This window comes from Podarcis pityusensis (genome assembly GCF_964106645.2).
Source record: "Podarcis pityusensis genome assembly, chromosome: 17".
Lineage (NCBI taxonomy): Eukaryota > Metazoa > Chordata > Lepidosauria > Squamata > Lacertidae > Podarcis > Podarcis pityusensis.
In genome coordinates, this window is record NC_138042.1 from 41,178,333 (window position 1) to 41,198,207 (window position 19,875).

The 19,875-nt window shown below is 42.5% G+C and overlaps 2 protein-coding genes and 1 long non-coding RNA gene across 17 annotated transcripts in view; 1 reads left to right on the forward strand and 2 right to left on the reverse strand.

Annotated features, from left to right (window-relative positions):
• SYCE3 (synaptonemal complex central element protein 3) lies at nt 1-10,612 on the reverse strand. Of its 6 annotated transcripts, none has more exons than XM_080987266.1 (3): nt 10,377-10,612; nt 1,896-2,004; nt 1-266 (listed from the first exon to the last, which is right to left on the reverse strand). In XM_080987266.1, exons 1-3 carry the CDS (start codon nt 10,566-10,568, stop codon nt 97-99), a joined length of 471 nt encoding a protein of 156 aa, XP_080843392.1. In that variant the 5' UTR covers nt 10,569-10,612; the 3' UTR covers nt 1-96. The 6 variants fall into 6 exon arrangements, with proteins under 6 accessions (XP_080843392.1, XP_080843396.1, XP_080843395.1 ...); XM_080987270.1 differs by lacking the exon at nt 10,377-10,612 and adding an exon at nt 5,894-6,016; XM_080987269.1 differs by lacking the exon at nt 10,377-10,612 and adding an exon at nt 5,864-6,008.
• LOC308466473 overlaps nt 1-19,875 on the reverse strand; it is an 88,093-nt gene that overhangs the window by 59,941 nt on the left and 8,277 nt on the right. The window lies entirely within an intron of this gene.
• STYK1 (serine/threonine/tyrosine kinase 1) overlaps nt 5,390-19,875 on the forward strand; it is a 26,942-nt gene continuing 12,456 nt past the window's right edge. For 2 of the 10 annotated variants that reach the window (XM_080987197.1, XM_080987204.1), the window contains exons 1-4: nt 8,611-8,761; nt 17,328-17,438; nt 18,361-18,504; nt 19,248-19,517. In XM_080987197.1, coding sequence (XP_080843323.1) covers nt 17,372-17,438; nt 18,361-18,504; nt 19,248-19,517 — 481 coding nt within the window. In that variant the 5' untranslated portion in view covers nt 8,611-8,761; nt 17,328-17,371. Of the gene's footprint in view, nt 5,509-6,749; nt 7,263-8,604; nt 8,762-10,358; nt 10,498-10,712; nt 10,818-17,327; nt 17,439-18,360; nt 18,505-19,247; nt 19,518-19,875 lie in introns of those variants that run through there. The other 8 variants (XM_080987203.1, XM_080987201.1, XM_080987200.1 and 5 more) reach the window with 8 other exon arrangements.

Below are 19,875 nucleotides of genomic sequence, written 5' to 3' on the forward strand. Positions count from 1 at the left end.
TCTTTAAAATGAATTTTAAAATAACCACTGAACCAAGTGATTGGTCAAGATCAACGCTTCCAAGGCTTGTATTTCCACCGGGAGTTTAGAAGCCATTCATTCTTGCTTTTGTTCAGCACCCTTCGTTTCCTTCAACATTTCTTGCCAGTTCTTCTCCATTTCTTCCTTACAGGTGAGAAAAGCATCTTCCAGTCGTCTCATAGAGTTGGCCAAGTCTGGGTTAGCACGCATCACCACCATATCATAAGCCATCCATGTAGCCTGCACTGGGACAGGGTGCAAAATGCAGCGTCACTAATTTGATGAGATTTGTTGCAGTGGCACGGATGAGAAGGAAAAGATGAAACTGATAACAAAACGGAAGAGTCGCCAGCTCTGAGACTAAATACCTCTTCAAATACACTTTTAAGTTTCAAACCAGTGCTGCACTCACTGCAATAACTAACTAGTTTACTCATTGACAGCTTTCCACAACATCATTGACCCTCAGGGAAGAATGACATGCTGCTTCTGGGTGTACATATCTGTGGGGTGGGGCCACTCATCCAACACTTGCATTAGAAAAGCAATATAATTCCCCCCCCCAAAAAAAAAATGTGCATAGGGAATTATTAAAACAAATCAGCGAGTTTTCCCAAATCAGACTGCAATAATAGCAAAAGCAGCTGTCCTTCCCCCTGCCCACAAAAAAATATAGATTAATGAAGATCCTCCCAGATGACGGGAGGATGGCTCTGTTTGCATTGTGATCTTAACCCCCCACAACACACACTTTTCATCACCCCTACCCACCTGTGCAGCAAATCTCAGCCAAGTTTGAGAATCGCTGTTATAGGGCACATTCAGTAATTTAAATGTTATTTTTCAAGTTAACTAGACCATGGTGGCAGAACAACCTAATGCTATTTATGACAGCTAGCTTGCCGTTTTTATCCAATCTGGCTGAGAATAGGTTTTTTTTAAAAGTATGTACTAATTAGTGGAAATGTTTGAATGAATCTGTAATAGAACTCCTGCAAATATTGTCTCACATCAAAACCTAGATTAGGTTCTGAGGCATTGTTTAATTATCCAAGAGGCTCGATCAGTATTTGACTTTCTTTGTGCCATTGCAATCCTCTCTATAAAGATTCCAGGGTGTTTTTTTTTAAAAAAAAGAATCCATTTGAAGTCTATAGTAGTTTGACAACCTGTCCTTGAACTGAAAAACCTCTTTAGAAAGTAACCTGAGAGAAGAGAAGTGGTGGATAAGATTTAAATCCTCTCTCCACCCAGTTCCATGTTTGAAACCCACCCTCACACTGCTCTTCTCCCTGCAGGTTCAAATCTATGTTCACAAAAATCAATGTGTAATTTAGCTCTAATTCATTATATTCTACCAGGAAAATCTTTCTTGTCATATTTGACAGGATACTATAAAAACAAGTAATTCTGTCCATTGGTTATTCTTATAGTTAGGAACTCAGCATTCAAAAGAATGGTAGCATCTTGAAAGGGATAATTGTTACGTTGGGGTTTTGTTATTGTCTGTTCTGTGAGACCTGAAAAATCAATGCTTTGTGGAAAGAAATAGAGAGCATACTTAAAGGTGCTTAAATTAGCAATTTTTCTAATGAATAGTACTTATACAGTAGCAACTGTATAAGTAATCTACAGTTTCTACGGACATATGCCCAAGCAGTTTAGCATGTTCCTGTCCTGACACTACAGAACTTATTCAGCTCTTAATTGCATGTATTGATTAGTTATACTCAGATGTGGATGAGCATCAGACCCTCACATCAGATTTAATGGATCCTGGATGAGCATTGTAATCTGCACACTAATTTCTCCCTTGGTGGCTCAGGGGGATATAATTAGCAACACATAAATCCTCTGCAGGAATAGTACCACACCTGATAGTTTTTCCATGTCTTCCAGGAGCTTCTCTAAATCCCTGTTCAGATCCTCAAGCATTTTTACCATGTTGTCGTAATTTCTTTCACAGGGTTCACATTTGGCCATCTAACAGGGAAGAAGGAAGTGATGAGTGGCAGTACAACTTTGTGAAACCTATGTTTAAAGCACACAGAATGTTCTTACACTCTTTTAATAATTGCATGGTATAGAAGAGAACGTTTTGTATATTTTAAGCATTTCTACCCTCATCTTCAGGCAAAGTGTCCCAGAGCAGCTTACTGTAGGTGAAGGCCAGTAAGAACAGTAAGTAGACAGTCCCAGCCCACAGGCTTCAACAGGGAGTAGGAAAACAAGCAAACTCAGGCACCAGTTCTCAGTGGTTGATAACAGGATGCCATTATTATTATTATTATTATTATTATTATTATTATTATTTATATACCACTCTATACCCAGGGGTCTCAGGCTAGACCAGATGAGCTCATCTTCTGTTCTTAAAAGTTACAAGTTCTTATAATGAACATTGCATATCAAAAGATTTGAGCATGAGGAGGAACTAAATGCAGCTGGTGTCTTAGCACAGTCTATGGATTGGGTCCAATAGTTCCACCCCGCTGCAGAAGCCAGAATAGGGTCTTCAGGGTCCTTCCCATTGTTGTTGTGACTGAGTAAACACTTTATACAACTGGACCAAAATCAGAAAATTGTAATTTTCACCCTTCCCCCCCCAAAAAAAGACTGCAAAACACCCCAATGAATTTTGGATGAATGGATATAAAATATTGAATACTTGCGGGGGGGGGGCTACAAGTATGTTTAGAGAAAATGAACTTAAATGATTAATTCAATACTTCTGAAAATCAGAGCACTTCTTATGTGTCAAAGTAAAGATCAAAACACTTAACTTCTAACACTTCAGATTGCAAAATTATACCTCTTGACAGCTGTGCAATAGTGGGCACATGGGGAAAAAAACCTCAATTACCACAGTAAATGTAGAATAAAATCAAATAAGTATATTAGTCACAAGCAAACAAACAAGCATCCCTAGTAAGTAGTCCCCAAGTGCCAAAGAGAATATATTTTAAGTGCAGTACTTGAATTTTTGGCTACAATACCAGTTAGGCACCCTAGCTTAAACAATAAATTCATCTATCAGGGCTGAAAAAGATAGACACTAAATCACTTTGAAGAAGATGATGCTGACAATAATTTAAATGCTTAACTTCAGAAACTCCAGATCTCAAACTGTTTTTGTTTTATACTATGCTTGTGGAAGTGAAATCTTGCCAAAAATACTGCCTGCATCAGGCAGAGAGGTGGCAGAGAGCCATTGTTGGATTAGGGCCAGGGAATTATGGCCATCCAAAACAAAAGCTGAAAAGCTGAAAGTTTCACGGTAGATTCAAAAGGTTCCTCATAAAAGCTCTAATGTACGGACTTCATAAGGGATCTCTGCAAGAACAGCGGGTTCTAGAGAAAACTTTCCTTTTGGAAACACTTCAAGGGAAGATGACCAGAGAGGGAACCGTATTACCTAACACATTCACAATACTCTACAAAAAACCTGAATGATCCCATCTTTAAAACCATAGGATGGATTTTGTTTAATATTGTGAAAGGGCAAGATATGAATATTTGAAATAAAATAATAAATACAGCTGGTTTCAGAAACCATTCAAGGAGTCCATGGCTTGAACTTCAGCTCTGAACTCGCTATGGGACTTTGGATTTGCCACTTTCCACTTCATCTCCTGCATCTATAATACAGGGACAAATATACTTGCCCTCCAGGATTGTTTTTTAAGGACTGGGGAAATTGTGGAGTGCTTTGAACACTCTAAAAAGTGCTTCTCAACAGCCAATTTCCATTGTCTTCAATTTTGTACAGTCAGTATTGCATCTGCTAAAACTACCAACCGTTCTCTCCCTAAGCCCCTTTCTCCACTCCTTCCCTTCATCCCATCCCATAATTACACTTCCAAATTGGTACAGCGATGCTGATTATTTTTAAGTGTTCATCCTATTATTTTTGAATTGTTATATTTAGTGCTGTTCATCTGGCATGTTGTACTCCACTTTGAGCACGATTCTGCGGGAAAGTGGCATACAAATACACTTGATGATGATGATATAAATTCAGATTATTATTATTATTATTATTATTATTATTGAAAGACTAGCCAGGGGAGATGGAGGCACCCCCGTGCTCCTCAGCTCCTCGCAACCAACCTACACGGAGCACATTCTCTTCCCTTCCCTTCCCATCGCATGCCTGCCTAGCTTAGCCTCCTGCTCAGCTGCCATCTTGGGGGTCCTCTCTCCGCCTTGTTCCTCAACGCTAGGAGCCTGCAAACCCACACACATCCCCATGGGACACTTGTGGGGGTGAGGGCTAGGAAGCTCCTTCCCCTCTGCCCCTTCTCCCCGGAAAAGCCTCAGGAACCCCAATGTCTCCATCCAGTCAAGAGGTCAACCCCGTCCTCCCTGTGAAACTGGCCGATGATATATATATATAGGTGTGTGCATATATACACTATTATATATATATATATATATATATATATATATACACAATTTAATATTCCACACATTTATCATATAAAAGAAAGATAATTAAAGAAAATAATTAAAGAATAATAATTAAAGAATCCAAATATTTCCCCACACACACACCCTTATGACTTCCCTCAACTTCCCCTTCCGGTTATTTGAATATTTGCTACTTCTGCTTAATTTCCAAGTTGTTGTTTCTTAACCTTTCCCTTTGTTTTCTTAATTGCAAGTGTTTACTCAAACCCTACTCATGAGTCCACTAATTCTTTATGACGTTTCTGTAAATACAGCATAAACGGTTCCCAATCTTTTTAAAAGTCTCTATTGTCATTGTCTCTAAGTCTTCCTGTAAGTTTCGCCATGTCTGCGTATTCCATAAGTTTAACTTGCCATTCTTCCTCTTTGTTGGTACTTTGTTGTCCTTCCATTTTGGGGCCGCTATTGTAGCAGACATGAATAACTGACAATGAGAGGCTGTTTTCAGCCCATTTGGGCCAATGGTGCCTCCTCCTTGATGCCAACACTGCCCCCCCCCCGAGACGTATTTTATTTCCATTAAAAATTATACACCACTTGGTTAAAAAAAGCAAAAAACACCTCAGAGCGTTTTACACTGCTTCTTATGGAGGAAATACATTGTCGGGCGCAGCTGGGCCTGGTCAGGAGCAGCCAGACCTTCCCCCTGTGGTAGTGCTTTCCCTCCTCAGCATACCATATTATTATTATTATTATTATTATTATTATTATTATTATTAAAATTTATATAGCACCCAAATATCACCGGGCCTGGTTTCCCAGGACACAGAGAAGGGGAGAGGAGAGGGAAGCCTCCGAAGCGCCTTATATTTTATGTCCCCTCACATTTAGCCAGGCCTCCATCCCAGAGGGCAGCACCACACAGCCAGGCCTTTTCTGTGGTGGCTCCGTCTGTGGGCTGCTCTCCCCAGGGAGGCTCGCCTGGGGCCTTCACAAACATCTATTTCAGTTTCTCTTCATCCAGGCCTTGGGCTAAGGGACCAAGCTGCGGCTTCGTGGAGGGGGGGGCGGTATTTGGTTAGTTTTTATTGTTTATTTTGTATTCTCTTTTTGTACTTTTCCGTTGCCCACCGGCCTGGGATCTTCGGGAAAAGGGCAGTATAAAAATGTAATTAATTGATCCATTAATAAGGGAAAGGGTGCTTTGGCGGCGAAGCGCAGGCCCAGCATGGGAGATGGAAATTTGTAAGCCATCCTATTTCCCCTACTTCACAATACGCAAGTGGACAACCAACACACGCCGTCCCTTTCCTTTCTCCTCATCCTGCTTTCGACGGCCCTCTCTCGTTCCCCAAGGCCCCGGCCCCAAGCAGCCCCTTTTCCTCTCTCCCTTCATCCGACCCCACAAGGCCGCATCCCCCCACTTTCCTACCTTCCCCCTCCAGCAGACAGCTGCACAAACCTGGGCACAGCTCAGCCGCCACTGGCCCTTCTCCCTTCCAGCCAATCCCAAGGCCTAGCGCTGCCCAGTTACAATGGGCGTGGGCGGGGGCAGAAAAGGCCTAGCAAGGGACTGTGGGCAGCCGGAGAAGGGGCAGGAGCCATTTTAATATGGCCTTTTAAAAATAAAAATAAATATCAACAACCTCAGATATGCAGATGACACAATCTTGATGGCAGAAAGTGAGGAGGAATTAAAGAACCTTTTATTGAGGGTGAAAGAGGAGAGCGCAAAATATGGTCTGAAGCTCAACATCAAAAAAACAAAGATCCTGGCCACTGGGCCCATCACCTCCTGGCAAATAGAAGGGGAAGAAATGGAGGCAGTGAGAGGTTTTACTTTCTTGGGCTCCATGATCACTGCAGATGGTGACAGCAGTCACGAAATTAAAAGACGCCTGCTCCTTGGGAGAAAAGCAATGACAAACCTAGACAGCATCTTAAAAGCAGAGACATCACCTTGCCAACAAAGGTCCGTATAGTTAAAGCCATGGTTTTCCCAGTAGTGATGTATGGAAGTGAGAGCTGCACCATAAAGAAGGCTGATTGCCAAAGAATGGATGCTTTTGAATTCTGGTGCTGGAGGAGACTCTGGAGAGTCCCATGGACCGCAAGAAGATCAAACCTCTCCATTCTGAAGGAAATCAGCCCTGAGTGCTCACTGGAAGGGCAGATTGTGAAGCTGAGGCTCCAAGACTTTGGCCACCTCATGAGAAGAGAAGACTCCCTGGAAAAGACCCTGATGTTGGGAAAGATGGAGGGCACAAGGAGAAGGGGACAACAGAGGACGAGATGGTGGGACGGTGTTCTCAAAGCGACCAGCATGAGTTTGACCAAACTGCGGGAGGCAGTGAAAGACAGGAGGGCCTGGCATGTTCTGGTCCAGGGGGTCATGAAGAGTCGGACACGACTAAACGACTAAACAACAACAAAAATGGTAATTTGGGGGAGAGGCGAGCAACTATCCTGGCAGGCACTCATGGCAGCACCCTGGGGACTTTGGGGGGCCAGCAGATTCACAGGTCATTTGCAAGTCTCTTTTTTATTTTGAAACGGGTGTGTGGCATTGTGTGGCACGGTAACTGAAAGAGTTAGATTGCTTTCCATGAGAAGGAACGCTCCTCCATCAGATGTAATCTTGAGACAACCATGCCATCCATCTGCAGCAGAGGAAGAAACCTAGGAAGCAAGGCCACCCCAGCCCTTCAAGCGTCTCCTCTCCGTCAACTGTTTCTGTTCCTCGTGTTCATTAACTATAATAATATTGTTACACGCCAACCCAGTCTCCGCAGCAGTGTGAGAATCAAGGGATACTAAGCAAGCTTACCAGGGTATGTGTTTCCTTTTGGAATAATGAGGCACAGTGGAATCTGTGGTGTCTTTATGATACGTGGTTTATTTACACATATATGCAATCCAATGGAAGGCTCTCCAGCATCACTTTCCAAGAGGTACTGACCTCTCCCATAGCCACAGCCATTGGATTCAGAACAGACTTTCTGCTTTTTTTACTTTCTCTCCAGCCCACTGCTTAGTAACTGTTCCTTAACTCCTAACTGCCATTCTAAACTCTAACCCGTTAGACTAAACCCTTGGCTTTTATCCCCTGAGGGAGGGAGGGAGTGGGGTTGCCATATTTCAAAAAGTAGAATTCCTCACACCCGCAAAGTTGGAGACAGGCTTATCAGTGAGTCCATCCTACCACTTGGGTCTATTGTAAAAACGCAGGCGTCTGCTTATTTCCTGGTTCTAACATTCCAACTTTAATTCAGTTCTAACACTAACTTCATCCAGAATTCAGGGTGTCTTACACCACAGATTCATCACAATTTGAAGCTTTGATAACTGCTGCCTGAGCTGGTTGCATTTGGGGTGAGGGCAGGTTCCCTGCTCCGCGTAACCCCCAAGTGTATTCCCCCATTCTGACTTTCGCATCGTGCGGAATGTCAGTCTGTCCCCCATGGTGGGGGCAGATAGTCGCAACCAATGCCTACGCAACCACTCACAAATTTGTATTTTAATAAAGTTGTGGCCAAAATTATGCCAAAAATCTTAAACAAAAACTTCTGTGTGATGTGTGAGTTATTGGGGTGGACCTGGGGACCTCGACACGCAACTGCTGCCTGAGCTGCCTGGTTTTTGTCTTCCCTCCTCATCCCTTCTTCCTTCTGCGGCATGTCTTTTACATTGTAAGCTTGTTGGCTTAAAGTAACCTGTGAGTGAAGCCTGTCTTCCACATTGCTGACTGGGAAATTTCTCACATGGTTATTGTTACAGATAGGTAGCCGTGTTGGTCAGCCATAGTCAAAATAAAAAAAATCCTTCCAGTAGCACCTTTAAGACCAACTAAGTTAGTTCTTGGTATGAGCTTTCGTGTGCAAGCACACTTCTTCAGATACACTGAAGAAGTGTGCTTGCACACGAAAGCTCATACCAAGAACTAACTTAGTTGGTCTTAAAGGTGCTACTGGAAGGATTTTTTTTATTTTCACATGGTTATTGACAGTGAAAGACGCTGTGTGCTACATACAACAGAGAGCACCATTTCCTGCTGCAAAGCAGCCACTGCCTCCTCGTAACTACGTAGCTGAACAAATATGTTGCTGCACACCTGCATAACCTGTTCATAGGGGGATGATATGCTAATCGATGTGGCTGAGGAAATGACTTCTAGCATTGCGGTGGAACAAGAATCTTTAAGTCAGGATCGAGAAAGACTCTTTGTTCTGGGATCTTGCTATGCGGTGATGAATGAAGAAGGGATGTGCCGACTGACAACGTTGTGGAGGGAGCCCTTAGGAGTCCAAATATAAGAAGAATAGGATTTGTGGTAAGGACTGAGAAACTTTATCAGAGATGTGTGAAGGCGGTACTGGGATGGAGTGTTGCTTTGGAGGAAGGTTGGGCTGCCTCTAACCATCGTTTGTGCTCAGCCTCTCCAATGAGACCTTTTCTCATCAGAATAAATTTGATATAAAATGTTCTTTGGGCCTGTTGGGGGTAGATTGTGGATTTATGTCAAGTATTTGAACATGATTCTAAACCAGAATGTCACAAAATGAAAGGGAAGCAGTTTGCATGAGGGACCAATTCTTGTTTGTAAATTCCATTTCACTGCACTCTGCACCAATTGGTTTCACCCAGAACCAGATTTCCTGCTATCTCTGTTTATTAAATAAAAAATAAAAAAAATGATCAGAACATATGACAGGAAGAATTCTCAGGCAGAATAAGCAGATTTAAGTAACTCTACGTTCTGATTCTCTTTTGCAAATGCCTCCCCTATATTAACATTCCAAAGGAAACATGGAGCTGGGGAACCCATGTTTTCATTGCAGAGTGCAGTTATATCCTGGGAGACTAGAAAAGATCAACTGCCTTTGCTATCATCCCATGTTTCTGCCAGGCTTATCTTTTGTAATTGAGAAACTTCTGACTTCCCCAGAATAAGAGAGACTGCTCTGCCGGAGCAATATACTTTTTTCCTAGTTGTGCGTGTTGGCAGGAACCTGAAATACTGGCTTAACCAATGCATAACCTATGATACAAATAAAATAGCATGATCCCATTCGAGGACAGAGTTCAAAAGAACTGAATGAGTAATGAAGAGTAATGGGTCAGAATGGCATGTATCACCAGCAGAGAACTTCTGGACCCAGAAACATAACTCAGTAATCATAGCCTTGGACAGGCTACAAGGCAGCAGGTTAGAGATATCAGAAAATCCTGCAGTGGCAGGGGGGAGAAGGAGTAGTTGCTAGGTTAATGACACATAATCAATAATTGGTTCCAGTTTTCAAGGTGTTGATGAATTCTGACAAGCTTTGTAATACCTTCAAAGTTTTGCTGTGTGGTTTCTGTTTTCTCAATCTTGCAGACTATTATTTGAAGTAAAAAAATCCTTCCAGTAGCACCTTTAAGACCAACTAAGTTAGTTCTTGGTATGAGCTTTCGTGTGCAAGCACACTTCTTCAGATACTTTTTCAGATTCTTTTTTATTCTTTATTCTTTCTTTTCAGATTCTTTTTTATTTTGACTATGGCAGACCAACACGGCTACCTATCTATTATTTGAAGTGTTAGTATTGGTATCCGAGAAAGAATAGCTTCAAGCGGTGGTTGCAAAGTGAATTAGCCTCAAAGGGTGTAAATAAGAGAGGCATGTTGAGCAGGTTTTACATGGAACCCTTGAAGGAAATTGGAACACTTCACTGGGCAGCGTCTTCCATTGCCAAACTGCTTAGATAATCTAGGGAATTATTCCTAGCACTTAACCTGCTAGCTTTCTTCTCAGTTGATTTAGAATACAGTAATTGCTGCTGTCATCCATGGAGAAGAAATCTACAGAAACATATGTGGTTGTGCCCTGGAGTTGCAGCCTAGAGTAGGCAACTTTTCAAACTGGTACTGTTTATGAAACTGTGAGAAGGAAGTGCTTGGACTCACCTGCTGTGAGTAAAGGTCTGCTCTTGAAACTGTGTTACGTTTTCTCCTAATCCACAATAGATGGGCATGTTCAAACAAAAGCATTAGAGCATTCAGAATGGAAAAGTTCTTGTCTACACAGGTAAGTTTGCTAAAGGTGTAGTCAGTGTCCTTCTGGGGTAGATCCAAGCCTTCGTCTTTTAAAACAAACATTCAAGCACATATATAGCAGTTCAGCCAGGAGATCAACACAGCCTTGTCCTATCCACTTGCATCTGTTCATGCTCAGGGGACGTTGGTGAATGGAAATTGTTTATATAGTATCTAGATAAAAATATGAGGAAGTGTTGCTGTGACTACTTGGGCAATAGAATATTGATGTGCAAAAGCTGCACGCACCCGGGCCAGCGCATAGATAAGAGCTTTTCAGATACCTTACCGCCAAGTGCAGCTCCTACCTTGGTAAGGGCTTTTTTTGAAAACATCACCTCTAAATCAGCACTAAATTGCTTTCCTTCATAGAACTGTTTTATTGTATCACATATGCTGATAATTAGTTTAGCAGAAACTGGCCTGAGATATAACAGATCACTTTGCAAATGGTGGAAGTTTTAATTATTAATAAACTAGTAAACTGGATTGACTACAGGTCTTTGGATGAATGCTTCTGATTCTATTGCATAACTTTCTAAAACTTCCCTTTAGAAGTTTTTTTTTGGTAATATTGACTTTAATCGTTGAAACTATTCTGAATATAGAACTGTAAACCATTACTTTGATTACTTTATGGGTAGGTTTATGCATCCCACTTTTTAAGGATTAGAAATTTCTTCCGTTTTTCTGTGATTAATGTTCACAGCTCTCTTTAATGCATTTATGCAATCACAGATTCTTCTTATGGGAAGGTGTGTGTGTGTGCGCACGCGTGCATGCAAATGTTAACCATGGACGGATTACAGATTAGATTGTGAATACCGTTTGTTTATTTTATACCTAATAACTTGGAAACATGGCGAAAGTCATTATTATTCCTGTTTAAAATGTTTTCATTTGCATCATTTTGGAGTGCCAAAGTAATGTTTAGTCATTATTTGTTTTCTATCTTGAAATGGCATTAGATTGATAAAAAATAATGTATTTCATATATCTTTACACTGGACATATGAAATCATCAAAAGTATACAGTACAGTGTGCAGCTTGCATGCACAAATATTTGGTGGAGAAGCAGATGGTAACTCCTATATTAGGAACAATGTAACATGGAGACAATGAACTCTGCTTTTGTCACCAAACAGTTCACAGGTGGCTGTTGTGTTTGTCTGCGATGCACAAAGAGCTTAACATCATGCTTGTAGCATTTGCCTTTATCTACATCATTTGCAGTGATGTTTCTTTTTACTTCATGTGTTTTTATCTGATTCCCCCCCCCCCCCATTGCAGAAGCATGGCTTGTGTCCGCTTATCTTAGATTATTCTGGTACAGCTGGGCCATTCTAGACATTATGGTTTGCTTCAGTCATCCTAGGATCTGTCCTTTTTAAAAAAACTGCATTACTCTTTGTCACGAACTCAATGTTGTTGTTGTGAACCCACTTTGAATGCCTCTTCAGAAAAGATGCACATAAACTTGACTTGACTTTTCAAAAAATGCTTGTAAAAATAGTTCTGAGGTTATTTTTGTACTATTATGTGAAACAAAGAGACTCTTCTGATGAATATGTGGATTGTGCAATCTCACTGACTTTAAATAAGGAGGGGGAGGAATAGGAGGACCTTTAGAATTGGGTCTGGAAATGTGCTGAGGGCCTGCAAGGTATCAGGGGCACAACAAACTCAGTCCAGTCTACATGTTTTTGAAGTTCTTTTTTTTTAGATCATTTGTTGTTTATATAGCACCCTCAGTTTACATAGTACTTAACCAAAGTTACTCAATAATATAAGTAAAAACAAAAAACAGAACCACCCAAGTCCTTGTGAAGGAGCTTTTAAAGTCTATAAACCGAAACAACAGTTGTAATTCATTAATGTTCAGTTGTTTTTTAATGGTTTGTAGTGATCCTTTAGTAAAAGCTCTGGTTTTCCCAGTAGTGATGTATGGAAGTGAGAGCTGGACCACAAAGAAGGCTGATCGCCGAAGAATTGATACCTTTGAATTCTGGTGCTGGAGGAGACTCTTGAGAGTCCCATGGACTGCAGGAAGATCAAACTTATCCATTCTTAAGGAAATCAGCCCTGAGTGCTCACTGGAAGGACAGATCCTGACGCTGAGGCTCCAAGACTTTGGCCACCTCATGAGAAGAGAAGACTCCCTGGAAAAGACCCTGATGTTGGGAAAGATGGAGGGCACTAGGAGAAGGGGACGACAGAGGATGAGATGATGGGACAGTGTTCTCGAAGCGACCAGCATGAGGGAGGCAGTGGAAGACAGGAGTGCCTGGCGTGCTCTGGTGCATGGGGGCATGAAGAGGCGGACACGACTAAACAACTAAACAACAGCACCCCTGCTCTAAGTAGCTGACAACAGGCAGGGTTCTGGATAAGTTCCTGTTTCAAAGATGTTCGTTAGATTATAACACCTCAAAAGTGTTACATGGCCCTACTCACGGTATTCACAAATGGAAGGACTTCAGGAATGTTTATTTCTCAAATGACCTAATAATAATTCAGTGGCACAGAACTGAGATGTGGGGGGGGGGGGGAGAGAGACCTTACCACTTGGGTGGAAGGAGAAATAGAATGGAATGGTTGGAAGGGGAGAACAGAGATATGCAGATCTGCAGATAAAAGGGCAGGAAGAAAAACCATCTAGGTCACAACCTGGTAAACACTGAGAAGTTATTTTTAAATTCCCTGGGAGCTGAATAAAGAGTTAGTTGCCCATAGACACCAGTGGGGGAAAATAAGGATTTGATGCTACTGGGATTGGGCACACATGAGTCCCCCCCCCCAAGAACTCTCACCTCAAAACAAACAAACAAACAAACAAACAAACAAACAAACAAACACAAAGGAAGGGAGAAACCTCAAACAGCCTAAAGATGATTGGGTCCTCAGATATGCAGATGACACAATCTTGATAGCAGAAAGTGAGGAGGAATTAAAGAACCTTTTATTGAGGGTGAAAGAGGAGAGCGCAAAATATGGTCTGAAGCTCAACATCAAAAAGCTAAGATCATGGCCACTGGGCCCATCACCTCCTGGCAAATAGAAGGGGAAGAAATGGAGGCAGTGAGAGATTTTACTTTTTTGGGTTCAATGATCACTGCAGATGGTGGCAGCAGCCACGAAATTAAAAGACGCCTGCTCCTTGGGAGAAAGGCGATGGCAAACCTAGACAGCGTCTTAAAAAGCAGAGACATCACCTTGCCAACCAAGGTCCGTATAGTTAAAGCCATGGTTTTCCCAGTAGTGATGTATGGAAGTGAGAGCTGGACCATCAAGAAGGCTGATCGCCCAAGAATGGATGCTTTTGAATTCTGGTGCTGGAGGAGACTCTTGAGAGTCCCATGGACTGCAAGAAGATCAAACCTCTCCATTCTGAAGGAAATCAGCCCTGAGTGCTCACTGGAAGGACAGATCCTGAAGCTGAGGCTCCAAGACTTTGGCCACCTCATGAGAAGAGAAGACTCCCTGGAAAAGACCCTGATGTTGGGAAAGATGGAGGGCACAAGGAGAAGGGGACGACAGAGGACGAGATGGTTGGACAGTGTTCTCGAAGCTACCAGCATGAGTTTGACCAAACTGCGGGAGGCAGTGGAAGACAGGAGTGCCTGGCGTGCTCTGGTCCAGGGGGTCACGAAGAGTCAGACATGACTAAATGACTAAACAACAACAACAACTATGATCCTTGTTTTTATTTGTAAGCCACTGTAAGTCCCATCAGGGGAAAGGTGCAGTGTGTATGTATATATATGTATATATATATATATATATATATATATATATATATATATGGTAAAGGACCTCTGGATGGTTAAGTCCAGTCAAAGGCAACTATGGGGTTGCGGCGCTCATCTCACTTTCAGGCCGAGGGAGTCGGCGTTTGTCCACAGACAGCTTTCAGGGTTATGTGGCAAGCATGACTAAACCGCTTCTGGCACAACGGGACACCATGACGAGTGCCAGAGCGCATTGAAATGCTGTTTACCTTCCCACCACAGTGGTACCTATTTATCTACTGGTTCTGGTGTGCTTTCAAACTGCTAGGTTGGCAGAAGCTGAGACAGAGCAACGGGAGCTCACCCCGTCACAGGGATTGGAACCGCCAACCTTCTAATCGGCAAGCCCAAGAGGCTTAGTGGTTTAGACCACAGCGCCACCCGCGTCCACTACTACAACTACTGCCACTAATAGTAGCAAATCCTCTTGTGACAACTGTATAGAGTCTTCATTTGATGAGCTTGACAAACATCCAGACTTCCTCCCAACTTGGAAGCTTCAGCAGTGGGCAGCGATCCCCACCACCACCCTGCCCCAAATTTGGGGGGAAGGCTTAGGACTGTTTGGCAGCTGTGTCTTCCAAGTACAGGACCAAACTGGCGACATATTCAGACACTGACCTTTCCTGCTGCCAGATTGGTAGTGTTCGTTGTTGCTGGCAGCAGTGACTAATAGTATACACTCCTTGCCAGCCTGGAAATGAACAGGAAGAGTTGGACTCCATGGCCTGAAAGCACTCACAGCACCTTCAGGCTAGTGGCTCCTGAAAGCACACACCTGCCCATCTAGCCTAGCCATTGGTGAAGGCAGAAGGGGGTTTCATAGGCAAGGAGAGACTGTCAAGTCAACTACAATTTTCGATTTTCCAGCAAGGTCAGCCCAACTTTTTTTTACTCCCACAAATAATTCATGGGGTTCACTATCAGCTCCGGGCCTAGATAACTTGAGATAAATGTAATTAGGAACATTCATGGCAGGTGGATCTCATTGGCTACTTGGGGGTGGCACTCTTCAGTGGCATGGAAGGAGATGAGCAGGGAGGGAGGCTGATGTTTTTGCGCCCTGTTGCATGTGGACTTCTGATCTGTTCCAAGAATCCTCCTCTTGTGTTCTGCCCCCCAAGAACAGACAAGGGTGAAAGATACTGCTTTCATAGTCAACAATTAAGTCTTTGCATCTTGTGTTTGTTTTGCTTCTGTCACAAGACATTTTGCAGCCTGAAAACTCCCCACCTTGCTAGGGTAAATGTTTTAAGAATTACTTTTGTGCCATGCAGATAACATCTATTTCCTTCTTCGCATATTTCACCCTTCTACATGCCTCATTTTTGTACGCATGTGCACTGCCTACACATAGCTGTTCAAGCATACAACTGCATGTGACTTTGTGATGTGGCAGATTTATTTAGCTTGTTTGTTCACAGGGTGAGTTCAAAAGCTTTGGAATGATACTTTATTGACTTCCCTTATCTGACTTTGGCTGTTTACTGACATAGGAACCACTCCCCAAAAATGTAGGTTTTCTACTTTCTACTTACCCATTGTTCTGTAAGCAAAAGCAGTCCCATTGTGAGATTAAACATTCTATTAAACATTTTTCCAAAAGGGGAAATTATTATGGTCAGGTTAGTTTCAGAGGCCAGTGTAAGACAGACTATTGTAAAGCCTTAAGTGTTAAATGAGTGTCAGTGTGTTAAATGTGGCCAGGTAATGATTACTGGAATGAGAGTAGGAGTATTGCATGTATACCAGAGTGTTATTATTTTCATCATGTCGGTATGAAAATGTAATTGAAAATAAATATAATAAAAGAGTTCAAAACCAAAAAATCTCTATTATCAGGGAGGTAATATTAAATGATTCAGGGCATAGCAGGGCCATCTTTAGCATATGCGGCTCTGGGGTGCAAAAATTCACCCAGTGCCCCCAATTTGGGGGGGGGCAACTCAAAGCTGTAGAGCTTTTTTAAAGGGGGCAGCTCAGACTTGTTGAGGTTTTGAGGAGGGGGACAGCAAATACCACTAACATGAAAAAGTAAAACAGCTGCAATACCTCCGTCTTTCCATTTTTGCGATCATGCTAAAATGAAAGATACCACTATTACAAAATGACAGCTGATCCATATAGAGCATAGCACAGATCCATACACAAGGGTCTTACATTGCACATTTAGACAGCTAAGGATAATTCCTAGTAACAGAATTGTTTTCAAACCCTTCAAACTCCCATTACCCCTGGCCATTGGCCATGTTTGCTTAGGCTGATGGGAGTTGTAGTTCAGCAATATCTGGAGTGCCAAATGTACCCTAGCCCTGGTCTGGAACATTTGCTGTGTCCAACCAAATTTCAGCTAAATTTAGGTCCTTATTCAAAATGGTCATTGAAGTAGAGCAACTAGCTTCTTGTAGGCTGTACTAATTAGGCACTGCAAGTTGCTATTGTTTGATCAGTTTCTATATAATTGTATAGTCGTTGTTTAGTCGTTTAGTCGTTGTTGTTTAGTCGTTTAGTCGTGTCCGCCTCTTTGTGACCCCCTGGACCAGAGCACACCAGGCCCTCCTGTCTTCCACTGCCTCCCGCAGTTTGGTCAAACTCATGCTGGTAGCTTCGAGAACGCTGTCCAACCATCTCGTCCTCTGTCATCCCCTTCTCCTTGCGCCCTCCATCTTTCCCAACATCAGGGTCTTTTCCAGGGAGTCTTCTCTTCTCATGAGGTGGCCAAAGTCTTGGAGCCTCAGCTTCAGGATCTGTCCTTCCAGTGAGCACTCAGGGCTGATTTCCTTCAGAATGGAGAGGTTTGATCTTCTTGCAGTCCATGGGACTCTCAAGTCTAGACAGTACTGTTACTCAATTTCTTAAGTGCTCATGTGAATGAACTTGAATTTTTATTTCTAAATTCATAGTACTCTCTCTTTTTTGTACATGCCAATGAAATCTGTATTTTTCCTATGTCCACTGCTGGAATTTCAAAAACTTTGCACCAGTAATACATATTTGTTTTCATTTTTTGCTTAACCCTTTATATTTGTGTAGTGGACTCCAACAACTGATGAAGAGCAGGCCAAATTTCACCAAACATGGCAGGAGAAATAAGGAGGCTCTCGCGCACGCTGCTGGACTGTCAGAAGAATGATGAACTGTGCGGTAAGAATGAAAACGACTTTCTCTCTTTTAGTGCACTCTACATCTGGGAAGATCGCGCATGCTGAGCTGCAGCAAATCAATAGTTTATAGAAAATGTTTTCTGGCTTAGTTGGACAATTCTATCAGCCTTCCTTAATCAAAACGATCTTGCAAGATGGGCCTTTGATGTGATCCAGCCGGGCTCTTCTTAACGTTCTTACATGTTCTCATCTTCTTATGTGCTAGCCTGCGTTGTGTCTTCCCTTTCAGCTTAGCTCAATATGTACAACTAAGTAGAATGTGTAACGGTAATTTGTTTATTTTAAACAATATATTCATAAGCAATGCCCTTGGCAAAACAATAATAATAGCTACCTTCAAGGCAGAGAAGAGCAGCAAAGAGATGCTCCCTGGACCTTTCCACAAGTCAAAAATCATACATGGCTATGGATAACAAAGTACTATAATTTTGTGGTTTCCCACTAATTATGTACTGAAGTCTAAAGTCAGTAAACCCAAAAGCAATTCTGGTGGATTGGGACCCTGGGGAGTCAGGGCATGTGGCTTCCAGAAAATGGAATATGGAATAAATTAAATGTCATTTTATTTAATGGCCCTTCCACCATTTCTAAAAGATTGCAAGCTTTTGAGCTGAAAATTATCTTTAGGCATAGGTCCTTACAGCAAGTAAGCGTTTTGTTTTCAACATGTTCAAGGTCAAGATGTTCACAAGTTATCATGACTATGCTGCAGTCTGAGAAGCCAGAATAATCTTAACTTGATAGATCGTTTGGCCTGTCATTTCTGTCCTTGTGAGAGATGCTTTTGTTGCAGAGAGTGAGAGAACAGCTTGAATAACTCTTGCGCTGCACACCTGCTTGTGATGAGCCAGATGAACACCAGCTATTATAACTTTATTATCATTTGCTATTTCCATTGACAGTTGTACGAGAGAATCAGACTGAAGTAATCATTGTACCAGTCCTCTTGATAGGGGTATTTGTCATTATCTTAAGTGTCATCCTTTGGCTCCATTACCAGAGCATGAAGGCAAAGCAGCAGGATTCTCCAGAGTCCAGAGAAGAAGGTAAGGACAGCTGTCAAAATTGCCAGGTGGCAGGAAAAGAAACTTGGAGGGATAGTCATAATGCCTATATGCCACTTCCAGGATCGTGTGCTGTGCTCCTCTGATTACCAGTTGCTCAGAAACAACTATACAGTACTTTCTCTGAAGACCTTGAGGTGACTAAGGTCTTGAATTTTCAAGTCATACCCTAAGACCTGACACACCCCTACAGATCTGAGAACATGCCACCTTCATACTAAGAGTCCTGTTCATGTTGCGGTGCTGCCTCAACATAGCTTCCATAGTTCTCTTCCACCATGATGTTAATCTAGACCAGGCTTCCTGAACCTCGGCCCTCCAGATGTTTTTGGCCTACAACTCCCATGATCCCTAGCTAGCAGGACCACTGGTCAGAGGTGATGAGAATTGTAGTCTCAAAACATCTGGAGCGCCGAGGTTGAGGAAGCCTGATCTAGAATGCATCTGAATCACCAGCTGGGGATGTGGTGGTAGTTCCATTGGCGCATGCCATGCATGATTTTGGGGCATTCTTTAAACAACGATTTTCTATTGATAAATAAAAAGAGCCAATGTTTTATATTGGCTATTTGTGTTGCAAGAACATCTGTCTTTTTGAAATCCTGTTTTAAGATATTTCCCAGAACAGAGGGTTAGAGAGTACATGGCTAAAACTAAAATGCAAGGGGTGGCAAGTGGGAAATACCTACTCTGTGTTTCACCACAAGTTTTACATTTGCTAACAGGTCATGTCCCAGTACCAGAAAAGAAGAAAAGCCCAGGGAAAACGGTCAGCATATCAGAACATACTACCATCCAATTAAATGAGACAACCAGGAGTTCCTTGCTTAAAACTGCAGCCTTAACCTTCAAGGAGCTGGAGATTCCACATGAGAGAATATCCTGGGAGTCACTGAAGCTTATAAGAAATGGCAGCTTTGGGGGAATCTACAGAGCAGAGCTGAAGACCAGCCACCCTGGGAAAACTCAGCCAGTCTTATTGAAGGCCTTGAAAGGTAATGCGAATGCCATCCAGCTTCATACAGGCCTGGAAATTTTAACTTTTCATTTATTTGTGTGCCTCTGTCTTATTGTGGGAGCTTTGCACTGAACTGGCAAGACCCGTCTACTCTAGACAAAGAAGTAACATTGGTGCTTTGATAGTGTAGAATCCATACTTTCTGTTCAGTCCCGCATCTGCAACTGCAGAGAACACTGCAAAACCCTCTGCAGGGATGTCCAACAGGTCGATTGTGATCTACTGGCAGATCCCCGCGATCTTTTGGTAGACCGCGGTCGATCTCTGACTCCCTTTCCTCTGCACTGGTAAATCTGACTCCTGCCCTGCCCCCTCGTCCCGCCCTCCGTTGTTGT

Excerpts from the sequence above, each read along its gene's own strand:
- SYCE3 (XM_080987266.1), bottom strand. The coding sequence starts at position 10,568 with ATGTTTGTTTTAAAAGACGAAGGCTTGGATCTACCCCAGAAGGACACT. Across the intron at positions 2,005-10,376 it reads CAGACCTTTACTCACAGCAG|ATGGCCAAATGTGAACCCTG; the intron begins GTGAGTCCAAGC and ends CTTCCCTGTTAG. Across the intron at positions 267-1,895 it reads AGACATGGAAAAACTATCAG|TGCAGGCTACATGGATGGCT; the intron begins GTGTGGTACTAT and ends ACCCTGTCCCAG.